This window comes from Salmo salar, chromosome ssa05, assembly GCF_905237065.1.
Source record: "Salmo salar chromosome ssa05, Ssal_v3.1, whole genome shotgun sequence".
Taxonomy (NCBI): domain Eukaryota; kingdom Metazoa; phylum Chordata; class Actinopteri; order Salmoniformes; family Salmonidae; genus Salmo; species Salmo salar.
This window is the reverse complement of record NC_059446.1, coordinates 39,574,308-39,596,806: the sequence shown is the minus strand read 5'-3', so window position 1 is coordinate 39,596,806 and position 22,499 is coordinate 39,574,308. Positions and strand designations below refer to the sequence as shown.

At 42.3% G+C, this 22,499-nt stretch overlaps 1 protein-coding gene across 2 annotated transcripts; it reads left to right on the top strand.

Annotated features, from left to right (window-relative positions):
* The first annotated feature begins 5,453 nt into the window (after nt 1-5,453).
* On the top strand, nt 5,454-22,290 carry LOC106604896 (uncharacterized). Of its 2 annotated transcripts, none has more exons than XM_045718235.1 (5): nt 5,454-5,828; nt 6,476-6,811; nt 10,354-10,608; nt 21,157-21,264; nt 21,390-22,290. In XM_045718235.1, exons 2-5 carry the CDS (start codon nt 6,478-6,480, stop codon nt 21,638-21,640), a joined length of 948 nt encoding a protein of 315 aa, XP_045574191.1. In that variant the 5' UTR covers nt 5,454-5,828; nt 6,476-6,477; the 3' UTR covers nt 21,641-22,290. The 2 variants fall into 2 exon arrangements, with proteins under 2 accessions (XP_045574191.1, XP_045574190.1); XM_045718234.1 differs by lacking the exon at nt 5,454-5,828 and adding an exon at nt 5,846-6,078.
* Nucleotides 22,291-22,499: the final 209 nt, after the last annotated feature.

Sequence of the window (22,499 nt, the reverse complement as noted above, 5' to 3'; positions counted from 1 at the left end):
AATGGTCTAGGGGGGAGTGTACGAATATTTTGAAGACAAATACACAACGCAGAGGACTAAAGGTCAAGAGGAATAAAGGTCAAGAGGACTAAAAGTCAATAGAGTACTAACAATCAATGGAAATAGTGTTTTTCTGTAATAGGGAATTATTGATCAATAGGTCAGAGACATGGGAGGAATTTGTCTATACATTGAGCCTGAAATAGGATACTTGTTATTTGACCATTGGCCCAGTTTTATTGCAAGGAATTCTAAATGGTCAACCACAGGATAGGGTTGGGTTATAAAAATACATCCTGTCCCTTTGCTTTGTTCTGTGGAAAGAATCACTGAGGAGAGAATCACTGAGGACAGGGGAAAATGAACATATACCTCTCAGCATAACATCTACGATTTGTCCTCTTTGAATTAACCTATTTTTCTCCCCCTGATTTGCTTTGGGGTCTGTGTTATTGAAGAATACCATCAACTGCTAACACTATTGACTGACATTGAGATACCGGAACAGTGTTTCCTATTTTCTTTTGATGTCCAGTCCCTGTACACAGTTATTCCTCATAAGTTAGGAATTGAACATTGTTTACATTTTCTTGTCTTGAGGACAGATCCCAACCGACCTTCTTCTTTCCTAGCTGAACTCATGAGGTTGTTGCTCACCAGAAACTACTTCAAGCTTGACAATGCCTTCCTTCAGTGTAGTGGGACAGCCATGGGCACAAGATTGGCACCCTTGAACTTCCCTAATCTACACCTCGGGTATGTTGAAAAAGCTCACATTATAAATGAGACGTCCAACCCTTTTTTCGAGAACCTGGTCATTTGGAACATAACATTGATTCCATTTTTGTTGTGTTCAAGGGTGACCTACAGTCCCTGTCCTTTCATCAATTTTTGAAACCATTACAGAACACCTGTGCTTCACTATGGAACATGACGAGGAAGGACGAGACTTCATGGACGTGCACATCACCAAAATAGGTACCTTCCTCACATCTGTTATATTCAGAAAGAGCCTAGACATAAACAATTTCCTCCATGCTCAAAGTTGCCACTCCCTGCCATAAAGAAAAGTATCCTTATTAGTCAACTACATACCGTGCCTTCGGAAAGTATTTGGATCCTTTGACTTTTTCCACATTTTATCACATTACAGCCGTATTCTAAAATGAATTAAATAAATAAAAATTCCTCAGCAATCTATACACAATAATGACAACGCAAAAACAGGTTTGTAAAATGTTTTGCAAAGTAAAAAATAAAAAAATATATTCGTATATACCATTTTGAAAAGAAGGTTGACGATATCCGATCCTCGTTTGCTAAGTCAAACGACACCGCTGGTCCTGCTCACACTGCCCTACCCTGTGCTTTGACCTCTTTCTCCCCTCTCTCTCCAGATGAAATCTCGCGTCTTGTGACGGCCGGCCGCCCAACAACCTGCCCACTTGACCCTATCCCCTCCTCTCTTCTCCAGACCATTTCCGGAGACCTTCTCCCCTTCCTCACCTCGCTCATCAACTCATCCTTGACCGCTGGCTACGTCCCTTCCGTCTTCAAGAGAGCGAGAGTTGCACCCCTTCTGAAAAAACCTACACTCGATCCCTCCGATGTCAACAACTACAGACCAGTATCCCTTCTTTCTTTTCTCTCCAAAACTCTTGAACGTGCCGTCCTTGGCCAGCTCTCCTGCTATCTCTCTCAGAATGACCTTCTTGATCCTAATCAGTCAGGTTTCAAGACTGGGCATTCAACTGAGACTGCTCTTCTCTGTGTCACGGAGGCTCTCCGCACTGCTAAAGCTAACTCTCTCTCCTCTGCTCTCATACTTCTAGACCTATCTGCTGCCTTTGATACTGTGAACCATCAGATCCTCCTCTCCACCCTCTCCGAGTTGGGCATCTCCGGCGCGGCCCACGCTTGGATTGCGTCCTACCTGACAGGTCGCTCCTACCAGGTGGCGTGGCGAGAATCTGTCTCCGCACCATGCGCTCTCACCACTGGTGTCCCCCAGGGCTCTGTTCTAGGCCCTCTCCTATTCTCGCTATACACCAAGTCACTTGGCTCTGTCATATCCTCACATGGTCTCTCCTATCATTGCTATGCAGACGACACACAATTAATCTTCTCCTTTCCCCCTTCTGATAACCAGGCGGCGAATCGCATCTCTGCATGTCTGTCAGACATATCAGTGTGGATGACGGATCACCAGCTCAAGCTGAACCTTGGCAAGACGGAGCTGCTCTTCCTCCCGGGGAAGGACTGCCCGTTCCATGATCTCGCCATCACGGTTGACAACTCCCTTGTGTCCTCCTCCCAGAGTGCTAAGAACCTTGGCGTGATCCTGGACAACACCCTGTCGTTCTCCACTAACATCAAGGCGGTGACCCGATCCTGTAGGTTCATGCTCCACAACATTCGCAGAGTACGACCCTGCCTCACACAGGAAGCGGCGCAGGTCCTAATCCAGGCACTTGTCATCTCCCGTCTGGATTACTGCAACTCTCTGTTGGCTGGGCTCCCTGCCTGTGCCATTAAACCCCTACAACTCATCCAGAACGCCGCAGCCCGTCTGGTGTTCAACCTTCCCAAGTTCTCTCACGTCACCCCGCTCCTCCGCTCTCTCCACTGGCTTCCAGTTGAAGCTCGCATCCGCTACAAGACCATGGTGATTGCCTACGGAGCTGTGAAGGGAACGGCACCTCCATACCTTCAGGCTCTGATCAGGCCCTACACCCAAACAAGGGCACTGCGTTCATCCACCACTGGCCTGCTGGCCCCCCTACCTCTGAGGAAGCACAGTTCCCGCTCAGCCCAGTCAAAACTGTTCGCTGCTCTGGCACCCCAATGGTGGAACAAGCTCCCTCACGACGCCAGGACAGCGGAGTCAATCACCACCTTCCGGAGACACCTGAAACCCCACCTCTTAAGGAATACCTAGGATAGGATAAAGTAATCCTTCTAACCCCCCCCCCTTAAAATATTTAGATGCACTATTGTAAAGTGGTTGTTCCACTGGATATCATAAGGTGAATGCACCATTTTGTAAGTCGCTCTGGATAAGAGCGTCTGCTAAATGACTTAAATGTAAATGTAAATGTAAATATAAATACCTTATTTATATAAGTATTCAGACCCTTTGCTATGAGATTCGAAATTGAGCTCAGGTGCATCCTGTTTCCATTGATCATCCTTGAGATGTTTCTATAACTTGAACTCCAACTGTGGTAAATCCAACTGTGGTAAAATCAATTGATATGATTTGGAAAGGCACACAGCTGTCTATATGAGGTCCCACAGTTGACAGTGTATGTCAGAGCAAAAACCATGCCATGAGGTCAAAAGAATGGTCTGTAGAGCTCTGAGACAGCATTGTGTCAAGGAACAGGTCTGGGGAAGGGTACGAAAACATTTCTGCAGTATTGAAGGTCCCCAAGACGACAGCGGCCTCCATCATTCTTAAATGGAAGAAGTTTGGAACCACCAAGGCTCTTCCTAGAGCTGGCCACCCGGCCAAATTGAGCAATCCGGGGAGAAGGGCCTTGATCAGCGAGGTGATCAAGAACCCGATGGTCACTCTGACAGAGTTCCTAGAGTTCCTCTGTGGAGATGGGAGAACCTTCCAAGAGGACAACCATCTCTGCAGCACCGCACCAATCAGGCCTTTATGGTAGAGTTGCCAGACGGAAGCCACTCCTCAGTAAAAGACACGTCAGCCCGCTTGGAGTTTGCCAAAAGGCAACTAAAGGAGTCAGAACAAGAGAAACAAGATTCTCTGGTCTGATGAAACCGAGATTGAACTTTTTGGCCTGAATGCCAAGCGTCACCTGGCACTATCCCTACGGTGAAGCATGGTGGTGGCAGCATCATGCTGTGGGGATGTTTTTTTGTTGTTGTTATGCATGGTTTTTCTTAGCCTTGTTGTTTATTTTTCAATACCTAACATATTCAACATCTATTATATAGTAATGCTTGCATATCAATTACAGCTACTGTAGTTGAAAAAAGCTTGTCCAGTTTTCCAATCGTTTTTTGCTGATTTCAATTCTGTATTTCATCACTAGGTGGAGACATTGACCACAGCACACTACATCCTGAGTTCCAACCAGTATGGTCTACCACACTGTCTCATTAGCACCACCAGCTGAAGAGTTTTCTTCCTAATGGTCTTCCCCATGCCCTATATGAACTCGTCTGAAGAAGGCCATTGTAGGCCGAAACATCAATCTTTTAAACTCGTCTAATAAAACTATATATTTTTATGGTGAGCGTGCATTGCTTTTTTTTCAGGGTTAAGTTTTGGGATAGGTTTAAATAAAACATCTTTAAAACAACTTTCTATTGCTGGATTCAAACTTGCAACCTCTGAAAGGTTAGGCATTAACTCCAAATGGTTAAAGTTTAAACCGGTGCACTGGTAAAAGTTTGAGTAGCCTAGGCTATAGCCTACTAAATCCATTTATTTTTGCAGCCTATATTCGATTTTGGGAAATTGTTATTTAAAACCTGTTAAGGATAGGGGGCAGTATTTTCACGTTCGGATGAAAAACGTGCCCAAATTAAACTGCCTCCTACTCAGACTCAGAAGTTAGGATATGCATATTATTAGTAGATTTGGATAGAAAACACTCTGAAGTTTCTAAAACAGTTTGAATGATGTCTGTGAGTATAACAGAACTCATATGGCAGGCTAAAACCTGAGAAGAATCCAACCAGGAAGTGGGAAATCTGAGAATTGTAGTTCTTCTTTTGAATCCTTATCGAAACTACAGTGTCTGTGGGGTCACGTTGCACTTCCTAAGGCTTCCATTGGCTGTCACCAGCCTTTAGAAACTTTTTTCATCCTTCTCCTGTTACTGGGCAGAAAATAGGAGCTCAGTCAAACAGTGGCCTGTCTGAAGACAAAGGACTTGGTGATGTCTGTTCCTTCTTTTCCTTCTGGAATGAATACGCTATTGTCCGGTTGGAATATTATCGACTTTTTATGTTAAAAACACCCTAGGAATGATTGTAACCATCGTTTGACATGTTTCTACAAACGGTAATGGAACTTTTGAGCTTTTCGTCTATTTATTTGCGCTCCCGCATTGTGCCTTTGGAATAGTGTTCTGGATGCGCCAACAAAACGGAGGTATTTGGACATAAATGATGGACTTTATCGAACAAATGAACATTTCTTGTGGAAGTGGGAGTTCTGCAAGTGCATTCCGCCGAAGATCAGCAAAGGTTAGGAAAGATTTATAACACAAATTTAGAGTTTTATTGATGCCATGACTTGCCGGGTAGCTGTATAGCTTGCTTTGATGGTTGAGCTATGTACTCAGAATATTGAAAAATGTGCTTTCACCGAAAAGCTATTTTAAAATCTGACACAGCGGTTGCATTAAGGAGTAGTATATCTATAATTCTTTAAATAATTGTTTTATATTTTGTCAATGTTTATGATGAGTATTTCTGTAAATTAATGTGCACATTCCACGGAAGTTTTGGGAGGCAAACATTTTCTGAACATCACGCACCACGTTTCCTGCTCCTTGAGATACGTGACAGTTGGGCCTCTCTCTTCCTCTTTGGTTCTACATTAAACCCAAAAGGGTTCTATCTGGAACACAAAAAGGGTTATTCAAAGGGTTCTCCTATGGGGACAGCCAAAGAACCCTTTAGGTTCTAAATAGCACACAAAAAAATGTGTAGCATCACATTTCATTTTTTATTTTAGATATTATCTGATGTCATCACACACAAGACATTTAGCCAGCCTGGCTGTTTATTTAATGAAGAAGTGCTACTTTAAAGAGGCTCTTCCCCCTGAGTCACAACCTATTAATAGGGTAAGTACAAAATGACTCATTTCCTTTCTACTGAGTGACAGGGACAGCTGGAGTGTCTTTCATACCACCTTTTACATAGGTAATATTTATGCCGTAAAACATCGACAGGTTATTGAAATTCAGCACTGGATGAAAGATAGAGGACTTTGTTAAAGTACAAGAAGTTAATTTGTTAAGCTGAGTCCTGCTTTGTAAAGAGATATGGAGACTGTGTTTGGACTGTTGCTGATCTTAGCAGGAGTGTCTCATGGTAAGAAAATAATTTATATGTGTTGGTATAATATGAAGAGGCTTGTATAACATGTAGCAAGAGCATCACTGTGGGCTACTCAGAATCCCTTTGGTTAGCAAAACAATAAAGAGTTGTCTCCATGAAAATGATAACTGACTGAGGTGCTATTACTGTATATTCCCTATGATGCCATTCATTTGGTTGTACTGTTGCTTGGTGTATCCTCATCTATTGGTTAGCAAAACAATAAAGAGTTGTCTCCATGAAAATGATAACTGACTGAGGTGCTATTACTGTATATTCCCTATGATGCCATTCATTTGGTTGTACTGTTGCTTGGTGTATCCTCATCTATAAAATGAAACATGACTCAAAAGAGGACAGTGATAGAACACATCCCTTTCTTGTTTCTCAGGCATGGAGAGCTCCTGTGATGCTAGAGAGGATGGAGCTCAGTGTTATGGTGCTCTCGGAGGAACTGTCTTTCTCCAGTTGATCACCAATGCCAGTGGACATCAGTTTAGATTTTGGAAGGACCCAACTGGTGCTAAAACAGAGATACTCACAATGAGAAGAAATATATCGATAACAAAAGGGCCTATTAAAGGCAGGTCAGAGTTCTTTATAAACAAGGGGATATTCAGGATAGATAACACAGTAAGGAATGATTCTGATAAATACTGTGCTGAAACATTTGATTCAAATGGAATGTCGTTATCAGGCACCAGAAGACTACAACTGTTCATTGAAGGTAAATTGTAAATTCTAAGAAAAAAAGTTATAATTATTTGCTTCCGCAATATAAATTTAGACCATTTACTGAACAAAAATGATGCAACGACTGATAAATCAAAATTAAGAATGCATTTGTATAACTAACAAAACATATATACAGTGCCTTCAGAAAGTATCTATAGGCCTTGACTTAACCCAGATTTTGTTGTGTTAAGCCTGAAAATGATTAAATTGTTGTTGTTTTTCTCACTCACCTACACACAATACCCCATAATGACAAAGTGAAAACATGTTTTTTTTTATGTTAGCACCTTTATTTGCTTAAATATTCCCACCCCTGAGTCAATCCTTCGTAGAAGCACATTTGTCAGTGATTACAGCTGTGAGTCTTTCTGGGTATGTTTCTTCAATTATTCAATTATTCAAGCTCTGTCAAATTGGTGGTTATTGCTAGACAACCAAACTATTTCTTGCAATAGATTTTCGAAGCAGATTTAAGTCAAAACTGTAACTCGGCCACTCAGGAACATTTACTGTCTTTTTGGTAAGCAACTCCACACTCTTAAAAATAAAAGGTTCCTGGAGTATCCTTTAGGGGTTTTTCAAATTGAAACTGTGGGGGAACCCCTATAACTGCTAGGTTTCCTGTTTTATTCAGAGGTGTAAGGAGGGTGTAGTCTGTGAATCCCCCAAATAGTAATTATACAGATTATTAACAAAACATGCACACGACAGAATTCATACCTTGGTTTTTGTGGAAAATGTGAATGAAAAAAACTGTTTTGATAATGGCTTTTCATACACATTCACATCCATAATGTAGAGGCCAATGGGATATTAATTGAAGAGGTAATAACATAACATACCAATACCAATTGACATACCTTTGTATGCCTCCTCATCTGTAGACACAAAAGTGAGCAGTTCAGTCATCTGCACCCAATACAGCTAGACTTCAACATATACTTATAGCCGCTACCTTTGTTGATTGACATCCATTGAATTGTGTCCTTTTTCTATTTTAGAAAGATTTGCACAAATATGAAAATATAGATGGTATCAACATAAAACAATATGAATTTAGATCATACAAGTGCTTGCACCTGCTTTCCTTTCAAATTCAAATTGAAATGTTTCAGTTGGGCAGTTAGGTTCCTGCAAAAAACAAAACATTAAGGAGGTTAATTGATGAACCCCACCTCCTACAGGGTTCTTGGAAGAACCGTTTGGGGGCAATTTCAGTGCCAAGAACGTTAAAACCTGTTGAGGACAGACGTCCCGCTAGCGGAACCCCGCGACCCCTCGCCAACAGCCAATGGAATAGCAGGGTGTGAAATACAAAACAACAAAACTCTCATAATTCAAATTTCTCAAACAATCAACTATTTTACACAATTTTAAAGATAAACTTCTCGTTAATCCAACCACATTGTCCGATTTCAAAAAGGCTTTACGACGAAAGCATAACATAGGATTATGTTATGACATCACCTTGACAAGAAAAACCACAGCCATTTTCCAAGCAAGGAGAGGCATGACAAAAACCAGAAATACAGCTAAAATTAATCACTAACCTTTGACGATCTTCATCAGATGACACTCCCAGGACTCAATGTTACAAAATACATGTATGTTTTGTTCGATAAAGTTCATATTTATATCCAAAAACCCCATTTTACATTGGCGCGTGATGTTCAGAAATTGTTTTGCCTCCAAAACTTCCGGTGAATGAGCACATCAATTTACAAAAATAATCATCATAAACGTTGATAAAATTTACAACAGTTATTGAAAGAATTATAGATACACTTCTCCTTAATGCAACCGCTGTGTCAGATTTCAAAATAGCTTAACGGCGAAAGCACATTGTTCAATATTCTGAGTACAGAGCTCAGCCATCAAAGCAAGCTATACAGTTACCCGCAAAGTTCTGGAGTCAACAAAACTCAGAAATAGTATTATAAATCTTCACTTGCCTTTGCTGATCTTCGTCGGAATGCATTCCAACCGGACAATAGCGTATTCATTACAGAGGAAAAGAAGGAACGGCCGCCTGCGTGATAGCGCAGTAAACAACTCATTGGTCTCAGGCAGTACACTGCTTGAATGGGCTCTTATTCTCTCCCCAGTAACAGTAGAAGCATGAAACAAGGTTCTAAAGACTGTTGACATCTAGTGGAAGCCTTAGGAAGTGCAAAATGACCCCACAGACACTGTAGTTTGGATAGGCAATCACTTGAAAAACTACAAACCTCAGATTTCCCACTTCCTGGTTGGATTTTTCTCAGGTTTTTGCCTGCCATATGAGTTATGTTATACTCACAGACATCATTCAAACAGTTTTAGAAACTTCAGTGTTTTTTTCTATCCAAATCTACTAATAATATGCAAATATTTGACTCTGGGCCCGAGTAGCAGGTAGTTTACTCTGGGCACGCTTTTCATCCGAACGTGAAAATACTGCCCCCTATCCCAAACAGGTTCTTCGATGAACTTTGAGGATCTTAGAATAACCCTTGTTCTACCCCTAATTTTTAGAGTGCAGTGTAGATGTGGCCTTGTGTTTTAGGTTATTATCCTGCCGAAAGGAGAATTAATCTCCCAATGTCTGTTGGAAAGCAAACTGAACCAAGTTTTCCTCTAGGATTTTGCGGGTGTTTAGCTCCATTCCGTTTCTTTTTATGTTGAAAAACTCCCCAGTCCTTAACAATTACAAGCATACCCATAACAATGCAGCTACCACCATGCTTGCATGGTCACCACTATGCTATGCAGGTCAAAAAGTGAATTGCTTTTCAACATTTTTTTACAGTATTACTTTACTGCCTTGTTGTAAAGAGGATGCATGTTTTGGAATATTTTTATTCAGTACAGGCTTCTTGCTTTTCACTTTGTCAATTAGGTTAGTATTGTGGAGCAACTAATGTTGTTGATCCATCTTTAGTGTTCTCCTGTCACAGCCATTAAACTCTAAATGTTTTGCTTCATGGTGAAATCCCGGCGCAGTTTCCTTCCTTTCCAGCAACTAATTTAGGAAGGACACCTGTATCTTTGTAGTTACAGGGTGTATTGATGCACCATCCAAAGTGTAATTCATAACTAAACCATGCTCAAAGGGATATTCATTGTCTGCTTAATTTTTATTTTACCCCTCTACCAACAGGCGCCCTTCTTTGCGAGGCATTGAAAAACATCCCTGGTCTTTGTGGTTGAGTGTGTGTTTTAAAATCACTGCTTGACTCTTTGTGTGGGGTACAGAGATGAGGCAATCATTCAAAAATCATCTTAAATACTATTATTGCACACAGAGTTAGTCCATGCAACTTATTATCTGAGTTGTTAAGCACATGTTTACTACTGAACTTATTTAGGCTTGCAATAACAAAAGGGGAATGAAAACGTATTGACGCAAGACAGCTTTTCATTCTCTATTCATTTTAAAAATGGTAAAAAGACACTGTAAATATGTTTCCATATCTGTAATTTTGATAAGCTAGACAGCAACCAGTAACCACATTATAACATCAACATAAATGCATTCATCATCTTCCCCCATAGCCCCTGTGACACAGGCTAAGCTGTCCTCTAAGTGTCTGTCCCTTGGAGCGATGAGGGTATCTTGTTCCTCTGAGGGGGACAGTCCCCAGTACAGCTGGACTCTGGATGGACACCCACTGAACAACAATGATAACTCTTTTGGTGAGATGACAAACTCCATCACACTGCAGAAAGGCCTGTCTGGGGATCTCAACTGCACCATCAGAAACAATATCAGCAGTGTTACTGTCAGCAGGATAATCTTACCTTGTCCAGGTAAGATACTGTTTAATATCAATGATAATAATGATGATGATGATTATAATGATGATCAGCCCTTATCAATGGAAATTAATCTGTTTAGAAACAGCGCTATCCATCCTCCTGGGCTTTTCACTCACAATATTGTCTAGGGTATACCGAGAATGGTGCGACAAACAAAAAACATCTAGTAAGCGGCAGTCCTATGGGTGAAAACAGCTCGTTAATGAGAGGTCGAAGGAGAATGGCAAAAATCGTGCAAGCTAACAGGCGGGCCACAACCAGGCAAATAATGCTGCAGTACAACAGTGGTGTGCAGAATGGTTTCTCTCTGTCCTTGTCACAGATGGGCTATTGCAGCAGATGACCACAATGGGTTCCACTCCTATCAGCTAAAAATAGGAACAAGTGGCTCCAGTGGGCACACGATCACCAACACTGGACAATTGAGGAGTGGAAAAACATTACCTGGTCTGACGAATCCCGGTTCTTCTTGCGTCAGGCTGATGGCAGAGTCAGGATTTAGCATAAGCAGGATGAGTCCATGGAGCCATCCTGCTTGGTGCAGTAGCTGTGTGTGGGTAAAATCCCTAGGGAAGCCAAGCCCCCCCACCCCAAAAAAAGCCATATTACAACCTACTTTGACTATGTGCGTATTTTGATAAGTGCGTTGTTTTCTGTTAATTCATATGCTTTGCGACCATGATATACAGGCCTAAAGGCCAAGACATTAAGACAGAATAAATTCAACCACACCTTTGTTTTATCACAAAACCGGATAGCAAACTCTGTCCTGTGAAGTCCATGACGCTTATTGCATATAACAGACAGTGGATCTACAGCATAGTTAAGCAAGTTTATGTTTCCGACTTTTTCGAACCACTTAACAACTATTGATTTAGAACCACAGAGAGTTACCGCAAGTTGCAAAGAAAACAGTTGCTGCCTCCACCATTCCAGCACCATTTCAACTTTACCAATTCCACATCATCAAATCACCTCTGCTCAGTCTAATACAGACAACTGAAAGATACACCCCCCCCCAAAAAAAAAAATTGTCCAATCAACATAAACTAAATATGATGTGGCTGTCCATGGTTCTGATTTCTGTTTGCGCTTGTGTATGTGCGTGCGCGCGTTCGTGCAAGTAAAAAAACATGTTGACTCACCCTACTTGTAGAGAAACGCCAATGCCATCCTCTTCTCTTTCATGTTGACGAAACGGTCTATCACGTTGTCATACAGTAGACACTTATTTTTGTTGTCCTAGGCTACCTGGCTAAAATGCTTGCTCGCTAGCCTAACTTCCGTTCATGGGCAATGTTAGCTAGTTAACATTAGCCTTCTACATCTAGCTACTTTACATATTGAACTTCCATCTTCTCAGACTAGGGTCACAACAGTGTATGAATTAATGGTTGGATCAGAATTGCCCTTATAATCATTGGATGGAGAACTAAGTAAAACCACAAGTCCAAATCCCTATCTCCATCCATGGATAATTTAGGAAAGGGACAATTTTAGCTAGCTAGCTAGCCACCAGAGGACAACAACACAACGAGATGCAACAATTCAAGTTGTTTCTGTTAATGACATATGCTTTCAAAGCGATTTGATAGGAGAGACACCAAATCCAAGCTGGCTTCCCTTGACACTTTTTTTTTTTTTCCGCCATGACCATTCGCAGTTGAGCTCGCTCAGTTTAGCTCAACAATGATTGGCAAATTGTCAAGGGAGTCCAAATGCTCACTTGGTTCCCTTTCATTCAATGCTAGGGGTGGCAACAACGTCATACTCGTTTGGACCAGACCAGTGATGCCAACTTAGCAATTTTGTTGCTAGATTTATCAATTTTTCAGACTACCCTGGCAACTTTTTTTTCAAACAGCACCTAGCAACAAATTTAGCTACTTTAAAAAATGTATTTGGAACTTTTAGCAACTTTTTGGAAAGTGACTGAAACGCTAAAATGCACGCATTTTCCCTCTAAATTACACAAAAACGATTTTCTTTGTCACACACTTAGTCACAACACACGTGCCTGGCTGCAAAAGTGCATTGTGAGTGACGTCATCAGCAGGCGCTCAGCTCATGCACAGGCAGCAGAAGGCCTGCAGCAATTTCAGCAAATTGCAAATCATTGTTGGCTGACTCCAGCAGCAGTAATATGCGTTCGACGAGACAAATCCAATGAATATAGTTGGTCACGAATGTTTATATCTTGAACAGAACTTACAACATCAATCAACATGTCTCAATCAGAATTGTACAGCCAGAAGTACAGAAAAGAGTGGGAGTCTGTACCTGAATTTAAAGGGTGGCTGAAGCCAGTAATTGGGGATGATTGTCGGTCATACAGTGCGTACTGCAAATCAGATATGCTTGCAAAAATGTATGACATCAAAAAACATTGTGCTACAGCAAAGCATATAAATAAATCAAAACCGTACAACCCTGCAACGTAGTCTACATTACCATAGTTGGTTAAGAAAGTGGATAACTGCAAAAGCGCAGAAGCTACTATGGCAATGGCCATTGCGGAGCATTGTTCGCTGCTAGCACGCGACCATTTAGGTATGGCTTGCAAAGCTGCCTTTTCAGATTCTGTGGCAGCAACAAACTTCCAAGTGCACAGAAATGATTAGGGGAGTACTGGCTCCTTCTTTTCTCAAAAGGGTAACATCAGATGTGGGGGATGAGAAGTTCAGTCTCCTTTTGGAGGAGTCCACTGATGTCAGTGTCTCGAAATACCTGGGTGTGGTGATTCGGTATTTCAGTGCTAAAAAAAAGAACCATTGTGTCCACATTTCTCGGGCTGGTTGAATTGGAGGCGGCGATGCCAGATCAATAGCAAAGACGGTAGTTGAGTTTCTTGAGAAGTGTAACTTTAAAAAAGAGAATCTTCAGGGTATTGGCATTGATAATGCATCCGTGATGACTGGGGTGTACAACAGGGTGCACAAGATTTTAAAGGAAGAATGTGCATTGCCCAATTTGGTACTCATCCCCTGTGTGTGCGCCATTCTTTACAATTGGCTGACAGTGCAGCATCCAAAGAAACCATCCCTAGGAGTGTTGAGTACTTAATCAGGGAAACCTACAACTGGTTTTCGATTTCCCCAAAACGTCACGAGGCGTACAAAGCAGTGTATGCCACCATTAATTGTGGCCAGAAACCCCTGCAGATCACCAAAGCGTGTGCCACACGTTGGCTATCGATTGAGCCTGCGGTAACTCGTATATTGAACCAGTGGGAAGAACTGAAACTCCACTTTGTGTTGACCAAGGCCAGTGAGCATTGCTACATGGTGGATGTGCTCCACGCCATGTACATGGACAAGACCAACTATGTCTACCTGACATTCTTGTAATTAATCCTGTCCGACGTACTAGTTGCAGTGAAGTCATTTGAGGGAGAGCAAACAGATCCTGTCAAGCTTTTGGACAATCTGGTACACCTCTTAACATCAATTTGCAGCAGAGTAGTCAACCCAATGGCAAAAATTGATGTCCTGAAGGATGCCATTGATGGACATCTCAGTCCATCACCATTCCGTGGGTACCTTTTCGAGAGCATGGTGTACCAACTCAGTCTTGCGCCAGAGGACAAAAAGGAAATTCGGAGACGGTGCATCAACTACATTGTTGCTTTAAGCAAGGAGCTGCAAGCAAGGCTCCCAGACAACCTAGAAACCTTGCGAAACATGGCCTTGTTCAGTGTTAAGGAAACGCTAAAGCACAATAAAGGCACCACTGAAATTATTAGTAGCTGGGGTACCAGCCCCAAACAATTGATCAAATTGTTTCCCAATGGAGAAACATCCATTTGTTTAGGTGGGACTCAACTGAAAATACAGTTGAGTTTTGGAGTGAAGTGAATGACTACACGGACTCTTCCGGGTCAAATCCATTTGAAGAACTGTGCAAAGCTGCACTCGCTGCCCTCTCCTTGCCACACTCAAATGCGGAGGTTGAACGGCTGTTCAGCCAAATGAGTGTGGTCAAGTCAAAGTTAAGAAATAGAATGTCACTGCACACTCTCAACTCCATACTCCTGGTGGGGTATGGACTGAAGCTGGCTGGTGATACCTGTTACCAGCATAAACTACCAAGTGAAGTTCTGCAGCAGTTTGGCACCACAGCAGCATACATTTTTAAGGCCACTCCATCCTCTTCTGTTGGTTCCAGCTCCGTGACAATGCAGTTGGACAGTGAAGATGAAGTGGATTTCCTTGCCAATCTATGAGAACAGTGGCAATATTTGTAGGAAACCAGTAAGCAGCTATCCAGCCAAACAGCACAACAACCTGGAGAGAGATGCCTAGCGCACACATAATTATTTTAGTTAAGTTGCTTGTTCAATAAGATAGCATATATACCTTGCTATTAGCTTGTACCTATAATTGTTGATCAGTTAGGTAGCATGTTAACTACCAGTACACTGCTTAATACTATAATTGTTCAGAATGTGTAGGTTTACAAGTTAAAAATAAAATAAATAAAATGTAAATTGTTCAATAATGTGTAATTGTTCAATAATTCAATGTGTTGCGTTTAAAAATATAAATATCGGATCATATAAAATGTGTTGTGTTTAAATTACTTTTACAAATAAAAATATGTGAATATGTAAACTAACAAATGTCAAATCATATTTTTGGCCGAGATGGCCAGTCAGTTTGAGTAAAGTCATTGTGTATTCTACGTAATGACTCAGTTTTACGTTATTACGTAATGACGTCATCACGCAATGACATCACGTCATTTAGCAACTTTTAGCAACAAATCGACCTGCCGCTAGCAACTTGCCCTGAAAATTAGTTGGCAACACTGGACCAGACAGTATCAGATGGAAGGCCAGATGCTTTCTCCTGTGAGATAAATTCAGCCTCTTGCGAATTGAAGGAAAATTGTGAAACAGTGACAAAAGAGATATTTATATATATATATATATTTATTTATTTATTTATTTATTTATTGTGGGGGGGTACATTATTTGGGGAAGCCCGGCTTCCCTTGGCCTCCATGAATACACGTCATTGGCTTGGTGTCAATGGTACATGCGTTTGGTGGCGATGTAATTGAATGGGGAATGTTTTCCTGGCACATGTTAGGTCCGTTGATAACAATTGAGCAACATTTTCATGCCCTGAAGATTTCAGGCTGTTCTGGTGGCAAAGAGGGGTCCAACCCAGTACTAGATCCGTGTACCAAATAAACTGGAAACTGAGTGTATATAAACTCTGCAAAAAAATAAACATCCCTTTTTCAGGACCCAGATGCCCAGGGTCCCTGCTCATCTGTGTGTACGTGCCTTTGGCATTCTGCAAGGAGGCATTAGGACTGCAGATGTGGCCAGGGCAATAAATTGCAATGTCTGTACTGTGAGATGCCTAAGACACCTCATCAATCTACACACAATACCCCATAATGAAAAATAAAAAACTGGTTTTTAGAAATGTTAGCAAATGTAAAAAAAGAAAAAGTAAAAGACCCTTTATTCAGTACTATGTTCAAGCACCTTGGCAGTGATTGTGGCCTAGAGTCTTCTTGGTATGAGGCTTCAAGCTTGGATCACCTGTTTTTGGGGAGTTTCTCCCATTCTTCTCTGTAAATCCTCTCAAGCTCTGTCAGGTTGGATGGGGAGCGTTGCTGCACAGCTATTTTCAGGTCTCTCCAGAGTCTCCATTCTTTCACTCCTGCATTGTCTTGGCTCTGTGCTTAGGGTCATTGTCCTGTTGGAAGATGAACCTTCGCCCTAGTCGGAGATCCTGAGCGCTCTTGAGCAGGTTTTCATCAAGGATCTCTTTGTACTTTGCTCGATCCTGACTAGTCTCCCAGTCCATGATGGAGAAACATCCCCATATCATGATGCTGCCATCACCATGCTTCACCGTAGGAATGGTGCCAGGTTTCTTCCAGATGTGATGCTTGGCATTCATACCAAAGAGTTCCATCTTGGTTTCATCAGACCAGAGAATCTGGTTTCTCATGGTCTGAGAGTCCTTTAGGTGCCTATTGGCAAACTCCAAGTGGGCTGTCCTGCCTTTTACTGAGGAGTGGCTTCTGTCTGTCCATTCTATCATAAACGCCTGATTGATGTAGTGCTGCAGAGATGGTTTGTCACGGCTGTTCGAAGGAGCGGACCAAGATGCAGCTTGTTTGTAGTTCCACATTTATTAAACGTGAAACTGAATGCAAATACACATAAATACTTGAAAACACAAAAACAACAAACCGTGACGCAGAGAGGAAAACACATTACTCAAAAGATAATAACCCACCAACAATGAGAAAAACCCCTACATAAATATGATCTCTAATCAGAGGCAATGAGGATCAGCTGCCTCCAATTAGAGATCAACCCCAAACAATCCCAACATAGAAATAGACAAACTAGAACTTAAACATCGAAATAGAAAACATAGAACAACCCAAAACACCCCCTGTCACGCCCTGCCCTACTCTACTATAGAAGATGACATCTTACTAGGGTCAGGACGTGACATGGTTGTCATTTTGGAAGGTTCTCCAATCTCCTCAGAGGAACTCTGAAGCTCTGTCAGAGTGACCATCGGGTTCTTGGTCACCTCCCTGACCAAGGCCCTTCTCCTCCGATTGCTCACCTTGGCCCGGCAGCCAGCCATAGGAAGAGTCTTGGTGGTTCCAAACTTCTTCCATTTAATAATGATGTAGGCCACTGTGTTCTTCGGGACCTTCGGTTCCCTTCCCCAGATCTGTGCCTCGACACAATCCTGTCTCGGAGCTCTAAGGACAATTCCTTCGACCTCATAACTTGGTTTTTGATCTGACATGCACTGTCAACTGTGGGATGTTATATAGACAGGTGTGGGCCTTTCCAAATTATGTCCAATCAATTGGATTTACCACAGGTGGACTCCAAACAAGTTGTAGAAACATTTTAAGGATGATCAATGTAAACAGGATGCAGCTGAGCTCAATTTCAAGTCTCATAGCAAAGTGTCTGAAAACGTATGTAAATAAGTGTTGTGAATTTCGTTATCAATGTTCATAAACTTCAATGAATCTACTCAGTCTGCAACCCAGAGTTTGTAAGATTCTGGTTGAATGAAACAGACGAGAGTCCCAGCTTACAATAGTCAAAATGTTTATTCACGAGGGTACTCTGAAGTCCATTACACAAAGACATCCATTTTATACTTCCACACAAACAGTAGATATCCTACGTACATACATACACACGAACAGTAGGTGAGTTGTGTGCTTCTCCAGAGTTCTCACCACTGTATCACTACCCAGCGCTGTCCGTTCCATTCCCCCGAGATTAGAGAAACCTTGAGAAGTACTCCCTGTCCTATCATAAGTTTCTCTGAGTTCTAGCCAGGTCGAGCCAAACACAGTTTTAATTGTTCTCTGTATTTTCTTCGGCACACACATATTTATCTCCCACCCAGTCCAACCTAGTTGGACTTATGTTTAATACTTTAATTATACATGCTACATAAACAAGTAATTACTAATTAGTTACATTTCAGGGTAGAATTATTTAATCATTATCTTTTAAACATATAAATTATTTTATCAATAAGGTATGCGTTTTTTATTTTTAATACATTTGCAAAGACGTCTAAGAACCTGTTTTCGCTTTCACATTATGGGGTATTGTGTGTAGATTGAAAACATTTAATTTAATCAGTTTTAGAATAAGGCTGTAATGTAACAAAATGTGAAAAAAGTCAAGGGGCCTGATTTATTTTCTTAGGCACTGTATATTTGGCTGATTACCGAGACGTGACGTGATCATAACAACATACAGGAACTCAAGTCCTTCTGTTCACCTGACTTAGAATTCCTCACAATCAAATGCCAACCGCATTATCTACCTAGAGAATTCTCTTCGATTATAATCACAGCTGCATATATCCCCCCCAAGCAGACACATGATAGCCCTGAACAAACTTAATTTGACTCTATGTAAACTGGAAACCACATATGCTGAGGCTGCATTTATTGTAGCTGGGGATTTTAACAAGGCTAATCTGAAAACAAGGCTCCCTAAATTCTATCAGCATATCGATTGCACTACCAGGGCTGGCAAAACCCTAGATCATTGCTATTCTAACTTCCGCAACGCATATAAGGCCCTCCCCCGCTCTCCTTTCGGAAAAGCTGGCCATGACTCCATTTTGTTGTTTCCAGCCTATAGACAGAAACTAAAACAGGAAGCTCCCACGCTCAGATCTGATCAACGCTGGTGCGACCAATCGGATTCCACGCATCAAGATTGCTTCGATCACGTGGACTGGGATATGTTCCGCATTGCGGCGAACAACAACATTGACAAATACGATGAGTCGGTGAGCGGGTTTATTAGCAAGTGCATCGGCGATGTCGTACCCACAGCGTCTATTAAAACATTCTCAAACTAGAAACCGTGGATTGATGGCAGCACTTGCGCAAAACTGAAAACGCAAACCACTGCTTTTAATCAGGGCAAGGTGACCGGAAACATTACCGTAGCTGTAGCTATTCCCTCCGCAAGGCAATCAAACTAGCTAAGCGTCAGTATAGAGAATGTAGAGTCGCAATTCAACGGCTCAGACACAAGAGGTATGTGGCAGGGTCTACAGTCAATCACGGACTATAAAAGGAAAACCAGCCCTGTCGCGGACCAGGATGTCTTGCTCCCAGACAGACTAAACAATTTCTTTGCTCGCTTTGAGGACAATACAGTGCCACTGACACGGCCCGCTACCAAAACCTACGGGCTCTCCTTCATTGCAGCCGACGTGAGCAAAACATTTAAACGTGTCAACCCTCGCAAGGCCGCAGGCCCAGATGGCATCCCCAGCCGCATCCTCAGAGCATGCGCAGACCAGCTGGCTGGTGTGTTTACGGACATATTCAATCAATCCTTATCCCAGTCTGCTGTCCCAACATGCTTCAAGAGGGCCACCATTGTTCCTGTTCCCAAGAAAGCTAAGGTAACTGAGCTAAATGACTACCACCCCGTAGCACTCACTTCCGTCATCATGAAGTGCTTTGAGAGACTAGTCAAGGACCATATCACCTCCACCATACCTGACACCCTAGACCCACTCCAATTTGCATACCGCCCCAATAGGTCCACAGACGACGCAATTGCAATCACACTGCACACTGCCCTAACCCATCTGGACAAGATGAATACCTATGTGAGAATGCTGTTCATCGACTACAGCTCAGCTTTTAACACCATAGTACCCTCCAAACTCGTCATCAAGCTCGAGACCCTGGGTCTCGACCCCGCCCTGTGCAATTCGGTCCTGGACTTCCTGACGGGCCGCCCCCAGGTGGTGAGGGTAGGTAACAACATCTCCACCCCACTGATCCTCAACACTGGGGCCCCACAAGGATGCGTTCTCAGCCCTCTCCTGTACTCCCTATTCACCCACGACTTGCAGATGACACTACAGTGGTAGGCTTGATTACCAACAATGACGAGACGGCCTACAGGAAGGAGGTGAGGGCCCTCGGAGTGTGGTGTCAGGAAAATAACCTCACACTCAACATCAACAAAACAAAGGAGATGATTGTGGACTTCAGGAAACAGCAGAGGGAGCACCCCCCTATCCACATCGATGGGACAGTAGTGGAGAGGGTAGAACATTTTAAGTTCCTCGGCGTACACATCACGGACAAACTGAAATGGTCCAACCACACAGACAGCGTGGTGAAGAAGGCGCAGCAGCGCCTCTTCAACCTCAGGAGGCTGAAGAAATTTGGCTTGTCACCAAAAACACTCAAACTTTTACAGATGCACAATCGAGAGCATCCTGTCGGGCTGTATCACCGCCTGGTACGGCAACTGCTCCGCCCATAACTGTAAGGCTCTCCAGAGGGTAGTGAGGTCTGCACAATGTATCACCGGAGGCAAACTACCTGCCCTCCAGGACACCTACACCACCCGATGTCACAGGAAGGCCAAAAAGATCATCAAGGACAACAACCACCCGAGCCACTGCCGCTATCATCCAGAAGGCGAGGTCAGTACAGGTGCATCAAAGCAGGGACTGAGAGACTGAAAAACAGCTTCTATCTCAAGGCCATCAGACTGTTAACCAGCCATCACTAACATTGAGTGGCTGCTGCCAACATACTGACTCAACACCAGCAACTTTAATAATGGAAAAATTGATGTAATAAATGTATCACTAGCCACTTTAAACAATGCCACTTATATATGTTTACATACCCTACATTACTCATCTCATATGTATATACTGTACTCTATACCATCCACTGCATCTTGCCTATGCCGTTCTATACCATCACTCATTCACATATATTTTTTATGTACATATTCTTATTCATTCCTTTACACTTGTGTGTATAAGGTAATTGTTGTTAAATTGTTAGATTAGATTACTCGTTGGATATTTCTGCATTGTCAGAACTAGAAGCCCAAGCATTTCGCTACACTCACATTAACATCTGCTAATCGTATGTATGTGACAAATACAATTTGAATTGATTTGTTTTTACAATGAAACAACCTTAGTGCTGATGTTGTTCTGTCTCTGTTTCCTCTCTTTTACCCAGAGATCATAGGGATGGTAGCAGGGTCTCTGGTAGGCATAGTCCTTGTCCTAGGGATGGTGTTGGTAGTTTACTGTGTCCAGAAGAAGAAGACACCTCCAAAGACTTCAGGTTAGAGGATATTTAGCTGTAGCTCTTCATTTTATCTCAATTAACTTGTGAAGTAAATGTAAAAGGAAATGCTTCAATGGCAAGACTAATGATCTCGCTCTCTTTCTCGCTCTCTCTCTCCACAGCTAAGGATAACAGCCAGGAGGTGGAATATGTTGATGTCAGGATACAAAAGAAGCAGATGAGACAGAAGGAGAGGGAGGCGCTGGTGGAGTTGGAGTACGGAGAGGAGAAAGTGGCGGGGGGTCCCCAGCAGACGATGGAGGTGGAGTATGGACACTTTAAAATATTAGAGGGTCCCTCGAAGAAGGTACACACACCTGAGGAGGAGGACTGTGTGTACGCCAGGGTACAGAAAGGCCAGGGAGCAAGGTAGTGTCTAGATAGAGTAGAAGAGGCTGAGCGTTTAATCACTCGTTGCGTCCCAATAATCTCTCCTTTCTTAAAGTGTTGACTTGTTCACTTCCCTTCACGTATTTCAAAGGAAATTAATGGTATATGGCAACTTCCTATACCAATCCAATTATTTAAAATGTGTGGGGAGTAGTGAAGGAATGCACACATCTGGAAGAAGGAGAAATTATTGGGATGCAATCCTGAGGCCCGGAGTTGATACAGACGACAGCTATGTCTAATCATGTTGTTTTACAGTTACAGTAACAGCTTTGTTTTGCATGTTCACACTTTAGAACACATATTGTCTGTTTCCAAGAAGTGGATACATCACTTCAGTTTCTTTACCACGTGTCTTTCTTTGGAAAACGGTTTTAACACAAACTCAGCAAAAAAAGAAACGTCCCTTTTTCATTCTTTCAAAGATAATTCGTAAAAATCCAAATAACTTCATAGATCTTCATTGTAAACGATTTAAACACTGTTTCCCATGCTTGTTCAATGAACCATAAACAATTAATGAACATGCACCTGTGGAACGGTTGTTAAGACATTAACAGCTTACAGATGGTAGGCAATTAAGGTCACAGTTCTGAAAACTTAGGACACTTAGGACACTTTCTATTAACTCTGAAAAACACCAAAAGAAAGATGCCCAGGGTCCCTGCTCATCTGTGTGAACGTGGCTTAGGCATGCTGCAAGTAGGCATTAGGACTGCAGATGTGGCCAGAGCAATACATTGCAATGTCTGTACTGTGAGATGCCTAAGACAGCGCTACAGGGAGACAGTGAGACAGTAGACAGCTGATAATCCTCGCAGTGGCAGACCACGTGTAACAAC

Bases quoted from the DNA above. Each gene is read 5' to 3' on its own strand.
- LOC106604896 (XM_045718234.1), top strand. From the start codon at position 6,030: ATGGAGACTGTGTTTGGACTGTTGCTGATCTTAGCAGGAGTGTCTCAT. The intron at 6,812-10,353 runs GTAAATTGTAAA...CTTCCCCCATAG, and splicing joins ACTACAACTGTTCATTGAAG to CCCCTGTGACACAGGCTAAG. The intron at 10,609-21,156 runs GTAAGATACTGT...TCTTTTACCCAG, and splicing joins GATAATCTTACCTTGTCCAG to AGATCATAGGGATGGTAGCA.